General features: G+C 41.2%; 1 protein-coding gene across 3 annotated transcripts in view; it reads right to left on the bottom strand.

The window, feature by feature from the left end:
• CERS5 (ceramide synthase 5) overlaps window positions 1-22,254 on the bottom strand; it is a 30,471-nt gene extending 8,217 nt beyond the window's left edge. The window contains exons 1-4 of one of the 3 annotated variants that reach the window (XM_018047806.1): window positions 21,923-22,254; window positions 2,293-2,398; window positions 1,428-1,558; window positions 682-739 (exon numbers count right to left, since the gene is read on the bottom strand). In XM_018047806.1, coding sequence (XP_017903295.1) covers window positions 682-739; window positions 1,428-1,558; window positions 2,293-2,398; window positions 21,923-22,119 — 492 coding nt within the window. In that variant the 5' untranslated portion in view covers window positions 22,120-22,254. Of the gene's footprint in view, window positions 1-681; window positions 740-1,427; window positions 1,559-2,292; window positions 2,399-5,205; window positions 5,289-21,922 lie in introns of those variants that run through there. The other 2 variants (XM_018047805.1, XM_018047807.1) reach the window with 2 other exon arrangements.

The raw sequence follows: 24,992 nt of genomic DNA, 5'->3' as shown, positions 1-24,992 counted from the left end.
ATGGACTTGAAAATAATATACATCCTTCAGCTGCTGGTGTGGTGTCCTATAAATGTCAATTAGGCCAAACTGGCTGGACTGTTATTTAAACCTTCTACATCCTCAGTGATTTTTTTTTGTCTAGTGATTTAATCAATTATTAAGAGCATTAAAATCTCCAAATATGATTGTGTAATTGTCTATTCCCTTCCCTCAGTTCTGCTTCCTTATGTTTCACATATTTTGAAACTTCAATTATGCATTTAGAGGAAAATACTGTGGTACAGTAGGAAAAAAAGACTAATGGATCAAGAAGCCTGAAATTCTTCTTCGACTCTGATAATCAACTGCAAAGCAGGAATAATCCCTACTTCAATGAGTTACTGATGGCATTTCTTTAACTGTCTCCTCCTTGCAAGAATAGGACTTTTGTCAAATGCCTTGTAAACCATCATGTACTATGTCAATTTAATTAATACTATTATTATTAGCATTATTTAAGGAGAAACAGAGTCATGAGGTTACTGATGTCAGGCCCCAGACAGAAGACAATCTATTTAGCTTATAAACCTGGGCTCTAGGCATCACAAAGAAAAAACAAAAGAGAGTAGAGGACAAAGCTCTAAAGGTATTTAACTCTTATCTCTAGGGATACACGAATGATTAGACCCCAACAGAGAACCAGAGAAAGTTCAGACTCACCGACCAGAGAAATCTAATTCCGTAGCAGAATATACATAAATAAAAAGTGAATCTCCACCTAGATGGGTGAAGAGAAGTTAGACAAACATTTACTCAAAAGAAAGTCTCTGAGCTAAAGAATTCAAGGTAGCACACTTGGGGATAACACAGTTTACTGGTAAGAAACTGATGATATACTGTTACCTAAAAAGCCAAAGAGATAAAAATCTTCCATCCTCTATTTAAAAATAGATTTCTACAAGTATATACTGGTTTCAGTGAACTTTTCTTTTACATCAGACTCTGTAATGATAGTGCCTTTTTTTTGTTTTTTTTTTGCATGACAGTAAGAAATAGTGCTTGGTGTCCAGAGAATAATCAGTAAAAACCCAGTGAAGTGAACTATAGCATGTCCAGAAAAGGGATGCTTCCTATTAAAATGTCAATCTATAGCAAGCTGGAACTCTCTCTACCAAGGTATATGAGGGTGTGCATATCTACCTACGTAAGTGAAAGTAGAGGAATTCATTCCCAATTTCTTTGCGAAAGGTGAACAAAATGCAACTACAGCTAGCTTAGGAGCGAGCATGTCTAAGAAACTAAGGGTGACCAGGCTTTCAGTTCTCTTCTTTCCAGCCTATAACAGAGTTAGCCTTCTGCCTCCACTGACTGTTATCCTAACAGGAGAAGTGATTTCCAAAAAGAAAACCTTAGTCCAGTCATACCCCACCCTTCTCCTCACTCCCCACCTCCTTCCATACACCTACATGCTTTCACAAAATTTAGTGAGCGTTGGGGGCTTGTCCTGATTCCTCCGATGGCGAAACCAGCACTGGATTTTTCGGACATCCCAGTCTAGTTGCTTTGACAGGCCCTCCAGCCTTTTCTCATCAGGATACTGTAGACGTATGACCAGAGTCAGAACATTGCTTTTTCTTCAAACCTTGCTCATTAAAGCCCTTTGACAAGCTGAGTGGCAGAGGGGTAATAACTACAGTGGTTTAAGTAATGTTTTTCTTTCCAGGTTTCATCCCAAAGTCATTTTTATGTAACAAGTACTATTTTACACATCAAGGACCTTTACCATTCACCTATACACATAGCTATTTGGTTTTCTCCCTCCAGCCCAAGTGAGTAAAAAAAAATATTAAAAACCCAACCTGGGAGGGAGGTTTAAGAGGGAAGGGACATATGTATACCTATGGCTGATTCATGTTGATATTTGGCAGAAGCCAACATAATTCTGTAAAGTATTTATCCTTCAATTAAAAAAAAAAAAAAACAAAAATTCAACCTGCAAAGGCTATCAGGACCATCTCTATCTTGATTATGCAACTAGGTAATGACAAGAGCTGAAGGAGGGAAAAACAGAATCAAAATATGATGTGTGTCTCAGGGATTAGGGGTGGTGGTGACTGCTAGGCCTAAATCTCCAATGTATGTAATTTTGACTTATTTAAGGTATCCTAGCCCAAAGGTATTTCCTTGAGTGGATAGCTCAAGGACTATCCAAATGTGAAAGATCATCCCATCCTATCCTTAGCCTTGGAAATACTTGCTCTCTATCCTCCCATGCCCTATGGGATGAACCCTAACAAAAATCTCCCTGGTTTCTTTTTTTTGCCCACTTACCTTGGTAATAGACATGAACACTTTTTCAAGGATAGCATTAGGTTGTGCCTGATAAGGACCACTGTCCTGTATGCCAACATGGAGTGCACAGGGTTTGGCAATAAACCTGTAATGGAGAAAACCCAAAAGCCAATTCTAAAAATTGTTTGCTAAGCATCAAGCAAAAATTCTGATTAGGGGACTGATAAGGGGGAAAGGGGGAACACTTGGCAGGGAGCCAGAACTTTTTGATTTAATCCTGAATTCTACCACTGATTCACTTGAGAAGTGACCTATTTAAGAAATATTGGAATATAAGCTCTCTTTCCATTTTTCCCTGGTTTCCCTTATCACATTTTAAGCTTTAGAGTAAGAAAGACCTAGATCAAATCTTTAGTCTACCATTTACTGCCTGTATGAACCTGGGCAACTTATTTCATCTTGCTAAACCTCTGGACATGGAACAACAGACTGGTTCCAAATAGGAAAGGGAGTACGTCAAAGCTGTATATTGTCACCCTGCTTATTTAACTTATATGCAAAGTACATCATGTGAAACACTGGGCTGGAGGAAGCACAAGCTGGAATCAAGATTGCCGGGAGAAATATCAGTAACCTCAGATATGCAGATGACACCACCCTTATGGCAGAAAGTGAAGAAGAACTAAAGAGCCTCTTGATGAAAGTGAAAAAGGAGAGTGAAAAAGTTGGCTTAAAGCTCAACATTCAGAAAACTAAGATCATGGCATCTGGTCCCCTCACTTCATGGCAAACAGATGGGGAAACAGCGGAAACAGTGGCTGACTTTATTTTTCTGGGCTCCAAAATCACTGCAGATGGTGACTGCAGGCATGAAATTAAAAGACGCTTACTCCTTGGAAGGAAGTTATGACCAACCTAGACAGCATATTAAAAAGCAGAGCCATTACTTTGTCAACAAAGGTCCGTCTAGTCAAGGCTATGGTTTTTCCAGTGGTCATGTACGGATGTGAGAGTTGGACTGTGAAGAAAGCTGAGTGCTGAAGAATTGATGCTTTTGAACTGTGGTGTTGAAGAAGACTCTTGAGAGTCCCTTGGACTGCAAGGAGATCCAACCAGTCCATCCTAAAGGAGATCAGCCCTGGGTGTTCATTGGAAGGACTGATGTTGAAGCTGAAACTCCAATACTCTGGCCACCTCATGCGAAGAGCTGACTCATTGGAAAAGACCCTGATGCTGGGAGGGATTGGGGGCAGGAGGAGAAGGGGACGACAGAGGATGAGATGGCTGGATGGCATCACCGACTCAATGGACCTGGGTTTGCGTGGACTCCAGGAGTTGGTGATGGACAGGCAGGCCTGGCATGCTGCGGTTCATGGGGTCGCAAAGAATCGGATACAACTAAGCGACTGAACTGAAACCTTAGCTTTTTTTCCATTTGTAAGATGAAAATATCAACATTCTTGCTACTGAACATAAGGCCAACAGATAAATAGCATTACTGGCTTTTCCTAGCAGCTTCTTAGAAGTGAAGAATCTCAAACCCCATCTCAGACCAGCAAAATCAGAATCTGCACTAACAAGATTCCCAGGGGATTCATTCATATTCCCATTAGAAGCGGGCCTACTTTACTTGAATCTTGCAGGTACAATGATATATAACATATACGAAGACCCTGACACAAGGAAGTGCTTAATAAATGATAGTTCTCCTTAAATCAAACCATCAAGATCTTAACTGGAGGGAAAAGCAGAACTGAGATGGAGCTCTTCCTAAACAAATATCCTTGGTCATGGTCACCTTCCTGCCCAATCAAAAGACTACGGAAATAATTAGAACTTTAGAAGCTCTGAAGAAAAAAAATCCAGAAACTACAGAGATTGGTAAGAAAGAAACTACCTATTAGTACTCAGTTCTAGTCCCAGATCTACCAATAATAAGACACATAAACTTGGTCAAGTCACTTGATTTTTGAGTTTTGATTCTGTCATCTAAAGGAGATGATGCCTAAAATTTTTTCCTAAGATTCCATGATGATATCATTGATTATAATTAATTTATAACTTTTAGATTTGAAAATTGAGGAATTATTCCTTGGCTCTTTAAGAAAGATCTCCCTCTTTTCCACAACCAAAGATTTCTATGAGCCTCAGCTCTAAGAAAAGCTTTATGCAATCACTTTCAGAATAAGTCAAAACCAGTTCTAGCTCTCTCAGCATCTTAGGGAGTTGTATGATGAAATAATAACTGGGAGGTGTAAGATGGAGTGTTCTTGACCTATTTTATTTATCTGCATTCAAATCCAGAATTTATCTCTAAGGGAGGGACTGAAAATAAGAAGCTCTGTTTATTATCTTTCTCTGTGAAAAGTTCTTTTACCTTTATCACCAAAGTTCCCAAGACATGGGGAAACACTGATTCAGAGCACAAAGTAATCCACATCTGTAACCCATTCTTCTCTTTTACACAAGTAGTACAAAACTTTCATTCAAATACCAATGCTAATAGAAACATTAGTTTATATTTCCTGGTATATAATTCTGCGTACAATTATTTTAAATTCCTGCTGCTGCTGCTGCTGCGTCACTTCAGTCGTGTCTGACTCTGTGTGACCCCAGAGATGGCAGCCCACTAGGCTCCCCCATCCCTGGGGTTCTCCAGGCAAGAACACTGGAGTGGGCTGCCATTTCCTTCTCCAATGCATAAAAGTGAAAGTGAAGTCGCTCAGTCGTGTCCGACCCTCAGCGACCCCATGGACTGCAGCCTTCCAGACTCCTCTGTCCATGGGATTTTCCCGGCAAGAGTACTGGAGTGTGGTGCCATTGCCTTCTCCGTTTTAAACTCCTACCCATGTTTAAATTCCTTGAGAAGACAGAGAATACTGCTTTTGTATTTATCAAGGTTCTATGCTCAGTAATTGATATTGAGTAATTGGTGTAGCGAATTCCACCCACCCTTGCTGTTGGAACTCAGTTTGGACCCAGCATTGATCAGTATCCAGAAGGGTAATTAAGGCAGCCATACTTGAGACTTCCCTGGCAGTCCAGTGCTTAGAACTTCACGTTTCCACTGCAAGAAATGGAATTCCTTGGGTGGGTTCAATCCCTGGTCAGGGAACTAAGATCCCACAAGCTGCATGGTGTGGCCAAAAAAAAAAAAAAAAAAAAAAGGTAGCCATTCTTTGTTGTTGAGTTGGTGCTATATCATATCTGAGACAAAAGCCCTGAATCATCTTTGAATGAAGAAGTAGACCTGAGAACAAAAAAAGTCTTTCCAAATCCTATTCTTATTCCCTGAAGCAGGCCTCTTTCTTAATCCAGTCAGGAGATTAAAGGCCCTGGGACTAGGCAGATTTTACCAGCTAACAAACTTATGAAAGTTGCCTACAGAATGAGGATGATAATATCTGCTCCACAGGGTTATTTTAAAGATGAAATGACATAGTTACAGTAGAGCTCAGTCATATCTGACTCTTTGCAGCCCCATAGACTGCAGCACACCAGGATTCCCTGCCCATCATCACCAATTCCCGGAGCTTGCTCAAACTCCTGTCCATCGAATCGGTGATGCTATGCAACCATCTCATCCTCTGTTGTCCCCTTCTCCAGCCTTCAATCTTTCCCAGCATCAGGGTCTTTTCCAATGAGTCTTCCCATTAGGTGGCCAAAGTATTGGAGCTTCAGCTTTAGCACCAGTCTTTTCAATGAATATTCAGGACTGATCTCCTTTGGATTGATCTTGCAGTCCAAGGGACTCTTAAGAGTCTTTTTCAACACTACAGTTCAAAAGCATCAATTTTCAGTGTTCAGCTTTATGGTCCAACTCTCACATCCATTGATGACTACTGGAAAAACCATAGCTTTGACTATACGGACCATCAGGAAATGACATGATGTATGCCTACCCAGTACCTGACACTTTGTAAACATTCATTAAAGGCAGCTATTATTATTTTTACTAGAAACAGTTTGGTCTGGGTACTCTCTGATGGTACCTCGAACAAAGTGAGAAAAGCAGGAAATCCTCTTTCACACAACAGGGAAAGGTTTGTACCCTGATCACCCGGGCGAAGCCAAGATAATTGTTTTATTATCTAGACCTTGAAGCAGACTTAATATCCTAGAGCTGTCATAAGCTCACATCCTGTCCTCATTAGTTCAGAGTTCAATGAAAGACACAGAGCTACTGGCATCAAGTCACTGACAGCTGGACAGACCTTAAGAAAATCTGCTTATTTGACAAAATATTTATTGGGCACTGATACTGTGCCAAAGCATGAAGCATAAAACCCACAATAAGGAATTATGATCAAAAAAGAACTTTTCCTGTGTTAAAAAAATTCAAAACAGGGAACTTCCCTGGTGGTTAAAACTCCACACTTTCACTGCAGAGGGTACGGGTTTGACCTCTGGTTGGGGAACTAAGATCCTACATGCTGCGTGGCACAGCCAAAAACAAACCAACGAAAAAAACCCATTTCAAATCAGAAATCTGAACGAAACAAATAATAGTCATGCATTCATTCCGCATCACTTACCTGGCATTTAGAATAACAGAAAATAGGTATCTAGGTTGGTCTAATTCCAAAGAGCCTAGAATTAGCATTCATCATTTCTGCTAGATCAGCACTTCTCAAAGTGTGCCTGGAGACTTGTGACATTTTTCAGGAGCTCTGCTCTGCAAGGTCAAAATTATTCTCATAATAATTCTATAGTTTCATTACAGTTCATTTCTCTCTCATTCTCTTACAAGTGTACAGTGAAAATTTCCACAGCTTACATGACACACAGCAAGAGACTGAAGGCAGAACTGATGAGAACGCAGCTGCTAGATGCCCAAGAGACTCAAGCCTGGAAAATAATACTATTTTCACATTTTTTTTTGTTTGGGGAAAGTGCTGAATAAGTTTTCATAAAGCATTATTTAACAATATATTGTTATTTATAAGCAAATGAGTAAATACTTTAAAAAATTTTTAATTTCTAAAATGGTACATATTGATTTTTAATTGTATAAAAGAGTCCTGGTATACTAGTTGAAAAATACTGTCCTGGTTAACACAGAGAACTCAAACTTATCTTGTGATTTCTGTTCAGTCCAGGATCAAACTGTCGCCCAAGTTTTAAATAATTTGAAGACCAGACTGCCCTTTGCCTGAAGATCTGAGTAAGTAGGTATTTAGTGGTGTACAGCGGCAAACTACACCTTTCCACCTGCCACACCAGGAACATGAGGCTAGTGATCCAAACCCGGATTGTAATGTATCTATCCTGCTCCAGAGAGATAATTTCATTCTGCCCCCTTCTTGCCCTCCAGATACATGGCAGCAGCTGACCTAAGCCTGGGTTAAGATGAAATTACTCACCACTTTGCTCTTACATACTAAAGACAAGAGCTAGACCAACAATTCTTTTTGACCCACTGCAACATCATTGACGAATATGAACTATATACAAATATGTTTGAAAGTCTAGATTGAGTTTCTCAACTAATGTATCATGGCAGGTAACACAGATGGGCTATACTTTTTTCCTTTTTAAGGCTCATTTACTTTTAAAAATATTTATCTATTTATTTTTAGCTGTGCTGGGTCTTTGCTGCTTGGGCTTTTCTCTAGTTGTGGTGAGTGGGGGCTACTCTTTGTTGCAGTGTTCAGGCTTCTCATTGTGGTGGCTTCTCTTGTTGCAGAGCACAGATTTTAGAGCGCATGGGCTTCAGTAGTTGCAGCGAGTGGGCTCAAGAGTTGTGGTTTCTGGGCTCTAGACCACAGGCTCAATACTTGTGCTGCATGGGCTCAGCTGCTCCTCGGCATGTGGGGTCCTCCCAGATCAGAGATCCAACCTGTGTCTCCTGCACTGGTGCTGCTGCTGCTAAGTCGCTTCAGTCGTGTCTGACTCTGTGTGACCCCACAGACGGCAGCCCACCAGGCTCCCCCATCCCTGGGATTCTCTAGGCAAGAATACTGGAGTGGGTTGCTATTTCCTTCTCCAATGCATTAAAGTGAAAAGTGAAAGTGAAGTTGCTCAGTCGTGTCCAACTCTTAGCGACCCCATGGACTGCAGCCCACCAGGCTCCTCGTTCATGGGATTTTCCAGGGAAGGGTACTGGAGTGGGGTGCCAGTGCCTTCTCCTGCACTGGCAGGTGGATTCTTCACCAGTGAGCCACCAGGGAAGCCCTAAGATGGGCTACGCTTCTGTCGGGATGTTGCTCTCAGCTCTGAGGGTGGCCCACGGGTGGACGGTGGCCAGAAACCCCGTCTGTAGCCTTTGGTCTCACGTACCCATTGTGCATGCACATGTTATTTCCTATGTGTGCAGCAACATAGCTGAGTTGGGAAGTACTGGCTTAGATCAATTCTGGAAAAATACAAAAATGTCAAAACTGATCAATAAAAAAGAAAAATAACCATCAAAGAAACTGAAATAGACAACAAGATGATGACGGGAAAAATACAATAAAAAGAGAAAGGTCTTATACAGACTGATGAAGATGGTATATCATTAAATAAAGAGCACTGAGTAACTAAATATTTTAAACCTGAATGCTCCCCCTATCCATCTTACACACACACACACAGAGATGAAAGCTGAGATATTTAAAAGTAAATGTGAAGTCCCATAGAAGACAAATTTAGAAAGTCCTTTCCCTTTACAACTGAATTCTTTTCCCTTCCTTCCATCTTTCCTTCCTCTCTTTCTGGCCAGGCCACTTGGTTTGTGGGATTCTCTGATCAGGGACTGAACCCACACTCTCAGCAGTGAAAGTGCACCAGAGTTCTAACCCCTGGACTGCCAGGGAATTCCCCACAACTGAATTCTTGATAAACCAATCACATAAAAAATTTGAGCAGCTTCTGTAGAGTTGAAAGGGAAGGAGAAAGTAAAACAGATACTCAGGCAGAGGGAACAGCATGTGCTAAAGAAGAGATAAGAAAGGGCTTAGACAACTATGCAATGTACAGATTGGGAGTTGGAGTGGAGACAGTGATAGGAGAGAAACTACAGGCGCCTTGCATGTTATGTTAAGCTTGAATTTCATCCCACAGTGATGGAGAGTCACTGAAAAGATTTTAGGCTATTGTAAAAAAAATCCATGCTAGATGTAATAAAGCACTGAACTAAGGCTACAGAAATGGAAAGGCAAGGTTGGATTCAACCCAAGAGACGGCAAGAAAGTGAAACTGATAGAACTTGGTGACTGGGTAGATATAAGAATCAAAAAAAAAAAAAAGAAAAATCAAGGGTGCCTTCTGTTTCCAGATTGGGAAACTAAGTTGATTATGGTGCCTCAACCAAGTAGAGAATAAGATAAGAAAAGCAAATTTAGGAGTGAAAGATGAGTTATCTGTATACTGAATTTGAGGTACTTGTGGAACACTGAAATGCAACAGTCTAGTAAGGCAAATAAACCTGGAAAAGGGGCTTAAGGTAACATACACAAAGATATGAGAAAGAAGAGAGAGAATGAGAATATAGGTGGTAGCTAAAATTATGAGGGTGGACTGACTGCATAAGAAAGGAATATAAACTAAAAAGAGAACGAAGGTAAGAATACTAGGAAACACAACATAAAAAGTGAATTTAGGGGATGGGAAGGTCAGAGGTGGAGTCATATCAAATGAGGCAGAGATCAAGCAAGACAAGAATTTCAGTATCCACTGGATTTGGCAATTTGGAGACCAGTGATAACCTTTACCAAATAAATTCCAGTGAAATGAAGACTGAAGGACAGGAGTGAGTTAGAGCAGTAAAAATATAAGGAGAAAAAAAGAAGTGGAAATAGCTAGGGCTCTCAAGAATCTTGACTAAGAAGAGAAAGGAATATCTTCACTTAGTGCATCAGAACCACTTGATCTAAAACTAATATCCCTGTGCTTTAGATCCATTCCATTTCCTGATCAGAAATTTCATTCTATTTAGTCCTCTTTTTTCCTATTATTTTCAGCTTTGTTCTCTACTTGTTTCTTCTCAGACCTTGAATATGCTCAAGTTTTCCCATCCTAAAACAGCTCTTCCTGTCCCTCACAGCCTTTGGCTCTCACCATCCCACAATGGAAGTTCTTGAAAAAGTTCTCTCCTCATGACTTCTCTTCTAACTCCTACTCATTCCTGAACCCTCCTGTGTCTCTCATCTGGCTTCAGTCCATATTCTCCACTGAAGCTCCTCTTGCCAAAGTGGTTAATGGTCTTACTGTGAAATCAAATGGATACTTTTCAGGCCCATATCTTACCTGACAACTCAGTGCCATTTGACATTATTGAGCATGCTTTCCCCCTTGAAATGCTCTTTTCTCTTAGCTTCCTTTCTGTCACACTTTTCCCAGTAGAACTAGATTTTTTAGTATGCACTGCTAGTTTGGACAATATGTGATGCACCTTGGACAAGTTACTTACTTTTCTGGTTGTTTCAGTTTTTTCATCTGTAAATGAGGAATAACAACAGTATCTACCTACTTCATAAAGTTACTATGAAGATTTAATGTTCAGTACTTAGAACGGTGGCTGGGACAAAGTGAGTACTTAGTAAATGCTAACTATTGATATTTTCAGGGGCTTCCCAGGTGGCTCGGTGGTAAAGAATCCACCTGCCAATGCAGGCAAGTCGCCTCACCTTGCTGGCTCCTCACCGCCTGCATCTGGGTGGCTACCACTCTTCCCAGGAGGTGATGCCCACATGTACACACTGATATGATCAAATACTGTATGGCTACCATACCTCTTATCTTCTTTTGGGTTTCTTCTTCCTTTTTGTTGTTTTTCAGTCGCTAAAGGTAGCTCGTGCTCAGCTGCGTCCAGCTGTTTGTGACTCATAGACTATAGCCTGCTACGCTGCTCTGTCCATGGGATTTTTTTCAGGCAAGAATACTGCAATGTGTTGCCATTTCCTCTTCCAGAGGATCTTCCCAACCCAGGGATTGAACTCACATCTCCTGCTTGGCACATGAATTCTTTACTGCTGAGCCATAAGGGAAGCCCGTAGTTGTTAAGTCCTGTCCAATTCTTCTATGACCCCATGGACTATAGCCGGCCAGGCTCCTGTCTTCAGGATTTCCCAAGCAAAAATACTGGAGTGGGTTGCCACTTCCTTCTCCAAGCAATCTTCCTGACCCGGGGATTGAAGCTGCATCTCCTGCTTGGCAGACAGATACTTTATCACACTGAGCCACCTGGGAAGCCTGCCTTTTCCAAAAACAGTTTCCTCAGGGTTCTACGCAGATTCTTACTTTATTCTATACACTCATCCTAGGTGATCTGAATCAATTATGGCAGAGTCTCTATGGTCTACAGACCCCAGAGCACCCCTGAGATACACTCTGGGGGCCCATAAAACCAAAACTGTTTTCATAACATTATTAAGACATTATTCGCCTTTGTTATGGTGTTGACATTTGCAATGATCATGTGAAAAGAGCAACAGTGGATACACTTACAGAACCTGAGCACAAATCAAAGCAGTGGCAGCCAACTGTAGGAGTAGTTACTATATTCTTTCTTGCTATAGCCTCTTGGTTAACAACGACGCCAGTTTCACTAAAGCATGCCCTTGATGAAGCAATACAAATGATTAATTTTATTAAATGCCTACTCTTGGGACTTCCCTGGTGGTTCAGTGGCTAAGACTCCATGTTCCCAATACATGGGACCCAGGTTCAATCCCTGGTCAGGGAACTAGATCCCACATGCTGCATGGGATTTTTTTGCATGCCACAAGAAGATCAAAGACTCCACATACCACAACTAAAACACAGAGCAGCCAAATAAATAAACAAATATATTTTTTTAAGCCAATCCTTGGGTACATTCTTTAAAAAGTAGTCTGCGATAAGATGGGAAGTACACAGAAAGCACTTTTACTGCATACCAAGGGACATGGCTGTCTCAACAAATGCACTTGTTTGACTGAACAGTATGTTCAACTAAATGACTTTTTTCAAAGAACACCATTTTTACCCATAAGAATGACTGACAGAAAAACTAAGGTTATTCAGGACCTGCGTACTTAAGATACATTTTCTTAAAAATGAATGAAAAGAGCTTGTTACTTAAAAAAAACAAACATTCTTTCCATTGATAAAATTCAAGCTTTTAAGTGACACTTTGAATTTTAGAGAATTCATATCTGCCTTTGAGCTCGACAACATCCCAATACATACTTCAAGGCTTTTCTAATGAGACTGTTACAATGAGATTAACTATATGATTTTTTTAGTATCATATTATGTAATGTACATTTAAAAGATTTGTATAACTTAGGGAACCAGTATTTTCTCAAGTGACCAATACATGCTCCTGCTGCTGCTAAGTCACTTCAGTTGTGTCCGACTCTGTGCGACCCCATAGATGGCAGCCTACCAGGCTCCCTGGTCCCTGGGATTCTCCAGGCAAGAACACTGGAGTGGGTTGCCATTTCCTTCTCCAATGCATGAAAGTGAAAAGTGAACGTGAAGTCGCTCAGTTGTGTTTGACTCTTAGCGACCCCATGGACTGCAGCCTACCAGGCTCCTCTGTCCATGATTTTCCAGGCAAGAGTACTGGAGTGGGGCGCCATTGCCTTCTCTGAGACCAATATATGACACCCACTCAAAGTGTATGACAGACTGGTGGATTTTAACCTGAATGAAAAGCTCACTGATATGGTTTCAGATTCCACAATGCTACCAACCTTTCTTGTGTTTTGGCATAATAGCAAAGATGAAACTTTCCCTTTCCAATAACATATCTGTGTAAAATCAGCTTTTGCTTCTATACTTCAGCCAAATCAACACATTACAGGGGACTGGATGCAGAAGCCAGAGAGGAAGTCCAGCTGCCTTCTCCTGAGCGGACGTCAAGGAGGTCTGCAAAACCATAGAGTCAGTGTTCTTCTCACTGAATATTTTTTGTCTGGAAAATTATCTTTCAAAAATACATTATTTATGTTAATGTAATAGGCTTATCTTTGTTATTTTTAATGAGATAATAAGTGTATCTCTTAAATTTCTGAATTTTGATTTCAAATATGAACACATTGATAGGTATATGTAACCCACATTTACAAAACCTTTTTGGGATCCTCAGTTTTTAAGAGTAAAAAAAATAATGCTGAGAACAAAAGATTTACAAATTTCTAAATTATACTATTTATTCATTTACATGCAGTTGACTCCCAGTCATATATTATTTTGTATATTCCCTAAACATACGCATCCATATCAGTGTATTTTTCTGAGTAAATTCTTAAGAGGACAGGATTTGCTATGTACAAGCAAGTGTGTTCTACTGGGCTTCTCAGGGATGCCTACACCACCAAATCCAAAATTTCCTGCATGGTCCATGCACAAGTAATCTTTGCAGGTTTTTTAAGGACTTTTTTTTTTTTTAATTGGCCAATTTGCTCTTAAAGCAAAGCAGAAACAAACTACAAAAAAGAAAACCTTTATGACATATACTATCCTAAGCCACCACAAGGCATATACTGGATTATACCAGACTATTCTTCACTCCCATTCCCATCAGTTAGCTTCACTTAGATCTGAGCGCTGAAGAACTGATGCTTTTGAACTGTGGTGTTGGAGAAGACTCTTGAGAGTCCCTTGGATTGCAAGGAGATCCAACCAGTCCATTCTGAAGGAGATCAGCCCTGGGATTTCTTTGGAAGGAATGATGCTGAAGCTGAAACTCCAGTACTTTGGCCACCTCATGCAAAGAGTTGACTCATTGGAAAAGACTCTGATGCTGGGAGGGATTGGGGGCAGGAGGAGAAGGGGGCAACAGAGGATGAGATGGCTGGATGGCATCACTGACTCGATGGACGTTGAGTCTGAGTGAACTCCGGGAGTTGGTGATGGACCAGGAGACCTGGCGTGCTGCAATTCATGGGGTCGCAGAGTTGGACATGACTGAGCGACTGAACTGAACTGAACTGTGGTTTCCAGTATAGTAGCCACCAGCTAGTACAATAGCTACTAGCTTTGAGGGGTGTCAGATGCAACTGGTCAGCATTAAGACATGATCTAATTGTGAAATACACACCAAATTTTGAAGCCTTAATGCAGGAGAAAAAAAAGAAATGTAAAATACCTCAATTTTTAACACTGACTGCATATTGACATGATCATATTTTGGATATATCGAGTTAAAGTATATTTTCAAAATTAATTTCATCCATTTCTTTTTTACTTTTTTAAAAGTGGCTGTTAGATTTTAAATTATTTATGTATGTGGTTCATATTATTTCTGTTGACCAGTGTTGATGATAATAATTCAAACAAGTATTAATAACTGAGAAGAGAATTTTAATACAGATTCACATTTGATTCAGTTTTCTAGTACCAGAAGGTGATTTGTCCTGAGTTTATTGGGCCAGGCTTAAACAATCGGACTTTCTTTAAAAAGAAAATTTATAGTAATGGATTTTTTTTAATGTAAATCCTTTTCTGAATGAGTTAAATACTAGGTATAGTCTGTTTTGAGTCATTGTTGGTTAACCGTGCATTCTAGCCAACTATTGCTTTAGAGTTGTTTTTTTTTCACGTATATATCACCTTAATCAGAGTAGTTAATAATCTGTAAACAAACAAGTTTGTCAAGTACATGAAGTGCTACACAGCCCTGATAAGGCAATAAGAATAATCACACTATTATATTCTTCTCAAAACTATGGAGTTTCTTAAAAAGGGTATTACTTACAGTCTGTAGCTCTGGGTTAGTGTCAGCATTTGTAAGAAGTCTCAATTATAGGCACAAACTAAATCACATTGTTGTGGTTGTGTTTAATACTTCTTGGGGGAAGTCTCCAGTTATAGAATGAAATTAGTTAATTTCAATTTCTACTGATTCTCCAGAAATCAGTGACCTCTGACATGGAGCTGGTAGGTTATCTTATGACTCAGGACAGGTGGCACATTTCCTTGAAACACTTTACCTTTTTAGTTGAGAATTAAATTTTTACCCATTTGTTCATCTGTTCATTCTTCAACGATTATGTATTGAGAACTTAGTGTATATCAGATATCAAACTGTGTGTCAAGAGTGAAAAGGTAAGTCATAGTTCCTGCCTGCAGGAAGAGAACAAGAAAAACAGTGGTTAAAATAGAGTAATGAGTGTGTGCACAGGGTTAAGTCATGGGAGTTTGGAAGAGGTGGACTTGGTTCAACATTATTAACTGAAATATAGGCTTAATGTCCCACTAACAAGCACTTGTTTCTTGAATTATGAAGGATGGTAAAAACTTCCTAAGAAAGAGCCTTTTGTTAACTGTTTTATCTAATCTATCTCTTATTTGGCATGCATTTGTGTTTCTGGTTTAAGCAAATGTATTAAGTAGTATAATTACTCATCCACTTAAAAAAAGGTAAATATGTTAAATATGAAAAAAAAGTATGTACGTAGTTGGAAAAGGAAGAGTTATGAAACAGTGAGAGTCTTAGGGAACTGCAGCTGTTCTCCAGATGAAGTGGTAAAGAATCTACCTGCCAATGTGGGAGATGTGGGTTTGATCCCTGGGTCGGTAAGATCCCCTCGAGAAGGAAATGACAGTCCATTCCAGTATTCTTGCCTGGAAAATCCCATGGACAGAGTAGCCTTGTGGGCTACAGTCCATGCGGTCACAGAGTCAGACACAGTTGAGCAAGAACACACTCACTCACACACAGCTGTTCTCCAGCAATATTTTGAGAACTGCTGCTCTATAAAAATATTCATTAGCTACTCTGTAATAAAACTTACAACTCAGTCTTAAATTAGTTTGTGTCAGTGAAACATTTTAATATATACTCTAAGTAATTCTTAATCTTGAGACTTATTTCCCTCATAATAAGGTTAAAGTGTAAATAGAATGTTGATCCTTCTTTTCTTATGACAGTACCAAGTAGATTCATCCAATTGCACAGTTATTAATAATTTTAATTCTTACAGATCTAAGTGAAGCTAACTGATGGGAATGGGAGTGAAGAATAGTCTGGTATAATCCAGTATATGCCTTGTGGTGGCTTAGGATAGTATATGTCATAAAGGTTTTCTTTTTTGTAGTTTGTTTCTGCTTTGCTTTAAGAGCAAATTGGCCAATTAAAAAAAAAAAGTCCTTAAAAAACCTGCAAAGATTACTTGTGCATGGACCATGCAGGAAATTTTGGATTTGGTGGTGTAGGCATCCCTGAGAAGCGCAGTACCTCGTACACAGCAAGCACATATATGTACAACAAATGTGTAGAACACACTTGCTTGTACATAGCAAATCCTGTCCTCTTAAGAATTTGCTCAGAAAAATACACTGATATGGATGCGTATGTTTAGGGAATATACAAAATAATATATGACTGGGAGTCAACTGCATGTAAATGAATAAATAGTATAATTTAGAAATTTGTAAATCTTTTGTTCTCAGCATTATTTTTTTTACTCTTAAAAACTGTTTGAGGATCCCAAAAAGGTTTTGTAAATGTGGGTTACATATACCTATCTATGTGTTCATATTTGAAATCAAAATTCAGAAATTTAAGAGATACACTTATTATCTCATTAAAAATAACAAAGATAAGCCTATTACATTAACATAAATAATGTATTTTTGAAAGATAATTTTCCAGACAAAAAATACTCAAGTGAGAAGAACGCTGACTTTATGTTTTTGCAGACCTCCTTGACGTCCGCTCAGGAGAAGGCAGCTGGACTTCCCTCTCTGGCTTCTGCATCCAGTCCCCTGTAATGTGTTGGTTTGGCTGAAGTATAGAAGTAAAAGCTGATTTCACACAGATATGTTACTGGAAAGGGATAGTTTCATCTTTGCTATTATGCCAAAACACAAGAAAGGTTGGTAGCATTGTGGAATCTGAAACCATATCAGTGAGCTTTTCATTCAGGTTAAAATCCACCAGTCTGTCATACACTTTGAATGGATGTCATGTATTGGTCTCAGAAGGCAATGGCACCCCACTCCAGTACTCTTGCCTGGAAAATCATGGACGGAGGAGCCTGGTAGGCTGCAGTCCATGGGGTCGCTAAGAGTCAAACACAACTGAGCGACTTCACGTTCACTTTTCACTTTCATGCATTGGAGAAGGAAATGGCAACCCACTCCAGTGTTCTTGCCTGGAGAATCCCAGGGACCAGGGAGCCTGGTGGGCTGCCGTCTATGGGGTCGCACAGAGTCGGACACGACTGAAGTGACTTAGCAGCAGCAGCAGCAGCAGCAGCAGCAGCAGCAGCAGCAGCAGCCTTCTTCACAGTCCAACTCTCACATCCATACATGACTACTGGAAAAACCATAGCCATGACCAGACGGACCTTAGTCGGCAAAATAACGTCTCTGCTTTTGAATATGCACTGGAAACCACAGCAGTAGATAATTCAGAGAATCCTTCCTATCTAGGAAAACTGGTTTCAGATTTTTTTTTGTCCTTTTGCAGTAACATCCCAATTAACTTTCCCAAAGATAAAGTAGGAGTAGATTTAAGTACAAGAGCCCAAAACTCAGTGAATTCTTTAGAAGGCAGCTTTATCTGCCTAAAACTATCTCAGATGAGAAAGTCAAAATAGGTACATCTCCCCTTCCCACTCTAGAGGAAAGCTACAGACTTCCCTTGATGCCGCCTCTTCATTAATTTCTTCTTTACCCATCTAGGAGACCCTAGTTTTCTGACTCGGGAAGTGGCTAAAGCAAAAATATCTGATGTGTTTCTTTTCTGTGATGAATACACTGTCGCCAGGAACCTGACCTTAGTCGTGATAGTATTCAGGGTTGTCTGCAGAACTTCAACACCCACTGCACAGAAAGGGCTGGGGAAAGTCTTCCAAGAAGGAAAGGCTTCTGATTATCTGGAGCTTGGTAGGAGGCGGATTCTCAGATAAGGGCAGAGTTATGTAGGCTTTTTCAATCTCACTCTGCTGGATCTGCAAACCTGATTTAATTCTGTGATTTACAATTCAATAAGGCCCAAAAGAATACCTTTAGGAATGTAGTGGAATGGGCAGTCTCCCTTACAACCTAGTCAGTAGTTGTATCCATTCTTCCCAAAGTACTTCTCCAGTATGGAGGACCAACTAACGTTGGAACATGACATGGACCTAGGCGGAGGGCAGCTGGTCTGCTAGAAAGAGGGAAAGTTCTTTCTCCACTCAAAGGAAGTGGAGAAGAATGGGGGAAAGAAAAAAAAAGGCAGTATGCAGCAGAGGCAGCCAGGCTTACAAGAGGAAGATGAAACGAGTGGCTAAGAAATGTGTATACACACGCACATGCGCACACACACACACACACGTCACTGCTTTTGTTTCTAGTTACAAGATAGGCCAATATATGAGTCTGTTTAGTGCCCTGTGCCAGAGAATGATATTGAGAAAGCTCCTTAGATATGCCAGTGAGGTTGCCTTGGAGGTAACGAGAGAAAAGGGGATTGGAATAATGAATGAGCAGCAAGGAGAGGTATAATCTATCTCCTATATAATTTACAAAACAATTTTCTCTGGCAACATAAAGCTCCTATTGCAATACCATATTCAAAATAAATGAGCCTATGTAGCTCTGATGGTATCAATAATTAAGTCTCAAGCTCAAATTTGATCCCAAGGAATAAGTGCTCAGGGACTATGTAGACATTAAATTTCAAACAATTTTACCTTTAAGATTCAATGTACAAACACGCCAGACCTAGCTTGGACTATTCATTCTCTCAAGTCTCAATCATTAACGTAATATTATAACAAGTTTTAAAGAACAGGTGGAAGAGTTTCTTATCTCTCTTTTGATAGGATAAAAAAGTGGCCTAAGTGTGTGCATGGGTGGTGGGGAGAAAAAAGAAACTGCAGAAAGGTGTCCAACATGCAAATATAGTATGGTGAAATTTAACTAAGGAAAAAAGGAATTAGTTTCATCTCTCTTAGTCAAGACAAACATCTATTGCATGCTGAAGATCTAGATTCTGTTTACTCCTCTGGGTATTTGAGTAGACGAGGGTGGATCCTTCTCAAACATTCATTCAATCAGTATTTACTGACCACATGCCACATCTAAGGTATTTTGCAAGGTGCAAGCCACCACAATACAACCACTCAGAAGAGGCCCACAGAGGAAAGCCTCTATTCTTGGGTAGGACATACTTTACCATCTGCAGTTTTTCAGTGAAATGGCTAGATACATTTATTTATGGTCAGGTGGCTTTCAAATCATCCTTATCAGATGAGGCTGCAGCTCTCCAGGGAATGTGGGAACTTAAAAAAATAAATGCTCTGTGTAGCTGATGAGAAGAAAAAGTAAGAATAAACTGTAAACTCTATTTATTCTTTAGGATATTCTTAAAACAGATAATTTATCAAAGGGCATAGTGTAAGACATTAAAATATGCAGGACAATTTGAAGCAACAAATGCAAAGTTCAAATCAAACACATTATATTAAGTAACCAAGAATAAGATGAACATGGATCTGTTCTCCAAATCCTAGAATATTAGGAACAGCAGTATTAAACCTTAATTCCAGAAGGGAAGTTTAAGGAATGGGAGAAGTGGCCATATTGTACAGTGGGAGGAGAATGGGGCTGAGGAAAACAATCTGAATCTTGGTTCTACCTCCTCCTTCAGGTGAGTATGCAACATGTGAAAAGCTGAAAATGCTTCTAAGCCTTAAGTTTACTGTTTATATAAAAGGAAGCTGGAGTTCTAGCTCTTACAGCCTATGGTTATCATATGAATCATTTTTTAGAAACTAAGTAGTTAGGACTTGAGAAAGAAGAAAACGTAGGAAAGAGACTAACTGAACCAATATTTCAGCTGTAAATTCTATTGCTAACTAAAGTGGTTAGGTCTTAAAGAGAAACAAAATAGCAAGACTGCAGCTAGGGTTAAACTTTCCTAAGATGAAACATGAGATGAACAAGGTGCCTATTCTTACTATCCAAGAAATACCATACTAGAATGCTTTCACATCAGTATTCCCACCCATCCCTTCTCCCCTGACACTGGAGCACCATAGAAACATTCGGATATAATTCCCGCAGGTAAAAAGGATCCTTTCCAGTGGCTGTGCCAGGGGATATGTAAGTCTTCACAGTCACCTGGGGGAACTCTTTGGAAATTTGAAAATATATGCAAGTTTATATAAAATCGGTGTTTATAAGCAACAAGTTATCTCTTCTTACCACTAACTTGGGGAAAACTTCCATATTGTTAAACATTTATATGAAAAGCAGAGAATCTTTTGCCTAGGATGATGAACTTTTTTTTTCTTTCCTGAACTGTGTATTTCCTTTTCAGTCATTATACTTTCTTTTTTTTTCAGCTCTCATACACAGATGCTATAATGGAGGGTACCTGGACCTAGTTTACTCCTAAGAGGGACAAGTGGTTTGTGCCTCCACCTCAGGGACACTTAATTTAGTGACTATACTTAAAGAACTGCAATGCTAAGTTCCCGAGGACCCAGAAAAGGCATTTGGTTCTTTTGGTTTCATTTGCTTCAGTTAAAAGTATCTTCATTTTTACACTTGAATCTTTGGTAGAGCACTCTGATGAAAATACATAAACACTGTGAATAAACGGATGAATGGTGGGCAACACATAACACATTTTTGTGTCAGAAATAGTGGGAAAAGAAGTAATCCGAAACAGATTAATATTAATTTTTCAGACAGTAACAGAGTAGTCTATCTGCAATATATGTCCATCCTCGAAAGGACATTCTTGCTCTGAATACTGGCCAAAAGAAAGAAAGATGTCAAAGTTCCACCCTCATTACCTGAGACCTATGCAAAAGTCACCTTTCCAGGGGGGTGAGTAGACTTGATCAAAATCACCCACAGCTACAAGTTCACACTGTAAAATCACCACCACATTAAGTCCTCAGTGAGTATCTTTATCTTAGCAGACAGGAGCCGCTCACTCAAAGAAAAGTGAAAACACTTCTGTCAAGAACACATGGTCGCTGAGAAGCTGGCCCAACACAACAGTCTTATAAGCCCTAAGGCTGTCCATCCTTTCAGTGTGATCACTCTTCCTACCATTTCAGGCCTCCAAGGCCCGTTCTGCAACTCATTTGACACCTTTTCGTGCTCTGGAAGCCTGAGACTCCACCACACCCTGCCAGATTTCTACTCTTACGAGCCCTGGCACAACTTTACTGAAACACACACACACACACACACACACACACACACACACACACGCGTCCATGAGCTGACGAACCAAGGCTTAGGGCCCAACTAATCCTGTGCCTCTCAATTCCCAGAAACTAAAGTGCCCTCACAAATCTTAGCTTCCCATGAACCCACTCCTTTCAGCTTGGCTCTTGACGGCCCCAACTAGTTCTGGTTCTCTTAGCTCTTTCTTGTTTCCCGCCTCGGGTTCTCGGTCGCAGCTCACATTCAACCTGTTTCCTGGTCTGCAGAATCCTTGAAGGTTGGGGAGAGGCCTATGAAACCCCCGCAAGTGACCTCGGGGCTCTAAAACTGAATGGGTCCAGCGTCCCCTGCGACTCGCACTCTTTTAATGTCCAAGCCCCAAACTCCCTGTCTTTACCTAGGCTCCACGACCACCGCGGCCACCCTCCCGAGCATCTCCCGCGCGGCCCGGACTCTCCCAGGCCCCTGCTTCCGGGCTTTCCTGCAATTCGTCTTCCGGTCCCGGACCTCGGTCTTTCGCCCTGGACTGGCTTCACCAGCCCGCGCCCCCGGCCCTTTGCACCGCTCGCCCGCGGGCTCTCACCGCTCGAAGAGCAGCCTCACGGAGAACACTCCCGCCGCCAGTGGGAACACCGAGAGGATGTCCCGGGCCCGCGGGTAGCCGTAGCCGTCGCCCTGCCCCTCGAAGTCGGCCCAGCTCACGTTCTGGGGCAGCCAGAAGCGCTCGCTCCACAGCCAGCCCCACAACAGGCCCAGGGCGCCCGCCGCCGCTGTCGCCATCTTACTCCCGCCCAGCGGCCCCAGCCGCCACAGCTTTCAGCTGCCGCCACAGCCAACGGAACCCGCGGGGAGGCGGCCCCGGGGCGGGGCCGGACCGGCAGCCACCCCCTTCCGGCCCCTTCTCATCCCCGGCACGTCTCAGCCCGCCTCCTCTGCGGGGCCGGGCCTCTTCACCGCCCATCCCGCCTCCCCGCCCACCTTCCTCTCTGCAGCTTCCCCCGCCGCCTCTTCTCGGGACTCCGCCCTCTGGTCCCAACCACGCCCCTCCCTTTCCCGCCCCGCCTCCACCCAGGCCTGGCCCCACCCCCGAGGCACTCAACTCTGGTCTCACCCTTTTTCGCTACCGGTTTCGACCGAGCTTTTCCTCCTCCCTCACTCTCCCGTCCTGCTATGGCTACACCCGTTATTTCAGACAGGGCTCCTTTATGGGGACATTTTTCTCAGTCCAGCCAGCTTAAAACCATATCTACTCCTTGGAAGGCCATGTCTCTCTCTCTCCCTCCCGCTCCCAGCCCCATTTCTCGCTAGGGTTTATCTCCATCTCAGCTGGTCCCGCCTGTCAGCAGCGATCTTTTTGCTTTCTCTCCCTTTTCTCTCCACACTTTCTCTCCCTACTTGCCTCTCCACATATCTCAACCCACTTTCACTGTATATCGCTTAAACTGGGCTTTCAAAAAAAAAAAATCCTTTTATTCTCATGGGAAAAGGAAATAGAAGGTATCCAAAGGAAAATATAAAGGAAAAAGATGTTGATGGCCAACGTTTAATGAAGTTTACTATATGCCAAGAACTGCACCAAACGTTTTACACACAGTATTTAACTTCCTCATTTCATGAAGTGGGTGTTTTATTTACTATTTTATGAATAAGTAAACTGAGGTCCAAAGAGTAGCTTGCCCGAGGTTATATAAACAAGTGGTAGAGGTGAGCTTCTCAACTGGAAAGTCTTTAGACTCCAAAATCCTGAGGCTTTATCCTACAAACTTCCTTAATTCTACATTTCCACACTGAACATTGACCTCTTTTGTGGATCTACATAAACAGTGAGGGGAGCCATAGGCAAGAAACCTTCAAAACACTGAACTCTAAATTGTTCCTCAATTGCTGGAGAACCTGAACCCTGGGTGCCACCCATTCAAACCTAGCTACAAGGTTAATTACCACAGGCTACCTAGAATGATCTGAAAAAAGGTTAAAGAACTAATCTTGTTTAAAGACAGAGTATCTTTATTCTGGTAGGCATGCTTGCAGCAGAAGATAGAGTTTCAAAGGGAGCAGAAGAAGAGAAATAAAAGGAGCCGCCTTAAAGAACAGACTAAAAGATGTGCTTTAATTCCAGTGGTTCTCAAGCCTTGAGTGTGCTACAGCTCAGACATTAGCTTGTTCCATCTCCTACATCCAGTCCCATCACTTCATGGCAAACAGATGGGGAAACAGTGGAAACAGTGAGAGACTATATTTTGGGGCTCCAAAATCACTGCAGATGATGATTGCAGCCATGAAATTAAAAGACACTTGTTCCTTAGAACAAAAGCTATGACCAACCTAGATAGCATATTAAAAAGCAGAGACATTACTTTGCCAACAAAGGTCCATCTAGTCAAAGCTGTGGTTTTTCCAGTAGTCATGTATGGATGTGAGAGAGTATAGAGAAAGCTGAGTGCCGAAGAATTGATGTTTTTGAACTGTGGTGTTGGAGAAGACTCTTGAGAGTCCCTTAGACTGCAAGGAGATCCAACCTGTCAATCCTAAAGGAAATCAGCCCTGAATATTCATTGGAAAGATTGATGCTGAAGCTGAAACTCCAATACTTTGGCCACATGATGGGAAGAATTGATTCATTGGAAAAGACCCTGATGCTGGGAAAGATTGAAGGCGGAAAGAGAAGGGGACGACAGAGGATGAGATGGTTGGATGGCATCACTGACATGATGGACATAAAGTTTAAATAAGCTCAAGGAGCTGGTGATGGAGAGGGAAACCTGGAGTGCTGCAGTCTATGAGTTTGCAAAGAGTCGGACACGACTGAGCGACTGAACTGAACTGATCTCCTACATAGAGAATGTGCTAAAAGTTGGCTAAAAGTTAACTGGGCTCCATCCAAAGTTTTGATTCAGGAAGTTCAGGGTAGGCCCAGGAATGGGTATTTCTAACAAACTCAGAGGTCATGCCACTGCTGCTGGTCTAAAACCATGCCTGAAGCCGTTTTCATCCAAACTCAAATAGTTTTGATGGTAACTAACTTATAATCAAGATGCATATTAAAAGAAGTAAATGCTCCTTGATCCCATGGGAATTCAAATCAGAGCTCCAGGAAAAAAGAACACGCTAACTTGGCTTACAGGAACTTATATACCATGATCTTGGTCTCAAGACTGATTCCCAGAAAAACACTTTTGTAACATTCCTCAACCTCTTGGTTATAAGAAAACATATTGTTGATGAAATATGTGAGAGCAAACTTAGTACAGGTTTCACTTAGGCCAGGAGTGATTTGACCTGCAAGCTGGCAGAACTAAGTTGGCCCTTGTAGCAGTCATGAACAGAGTCTCCTTAATCATTTCAGGTCCCAAAGCAGGCCTTTCCTTGCTTCACCAACGGAAGAATTCACGTCATTCTATTGTCGACCTTGACATAGTCCAAGAAGTTGCCTTGAGAGAATAAATGCTTTTTGTTTGGCTGTAGGTGCTTTTGTTTTCTAAGAATATTTAGTATTATCTGGACTATGCCAAAGCCTTTGACTGTGTGGATCACAATAAACTGTGGAAAATTCTGAAAGAGATGGGAATACCAGACCACTTGACCTGCCTCTTGAGAAACCTATATGCAAATCAGGAAGCAACAGTTAGAACTGGACATGGAACAACAGACTG

This window comes from Capra hircus, chromosome 5, assembly GCF_001704415.2.
Source record: "Capra hircus breed San Clemente chromosome 5, ASM170441v1, whole genome shotgun sequence".
Classification (NCBI taxonomy): domain Eukaryota; kingdom Metazoa; phylum Chordata; class Mammalia; order Artiodactyla; family Bovidae; genus Capra; species Capra hircus.
This window is presented reverse-complemented; position numbering and strand designations above follow the sequence as displayed.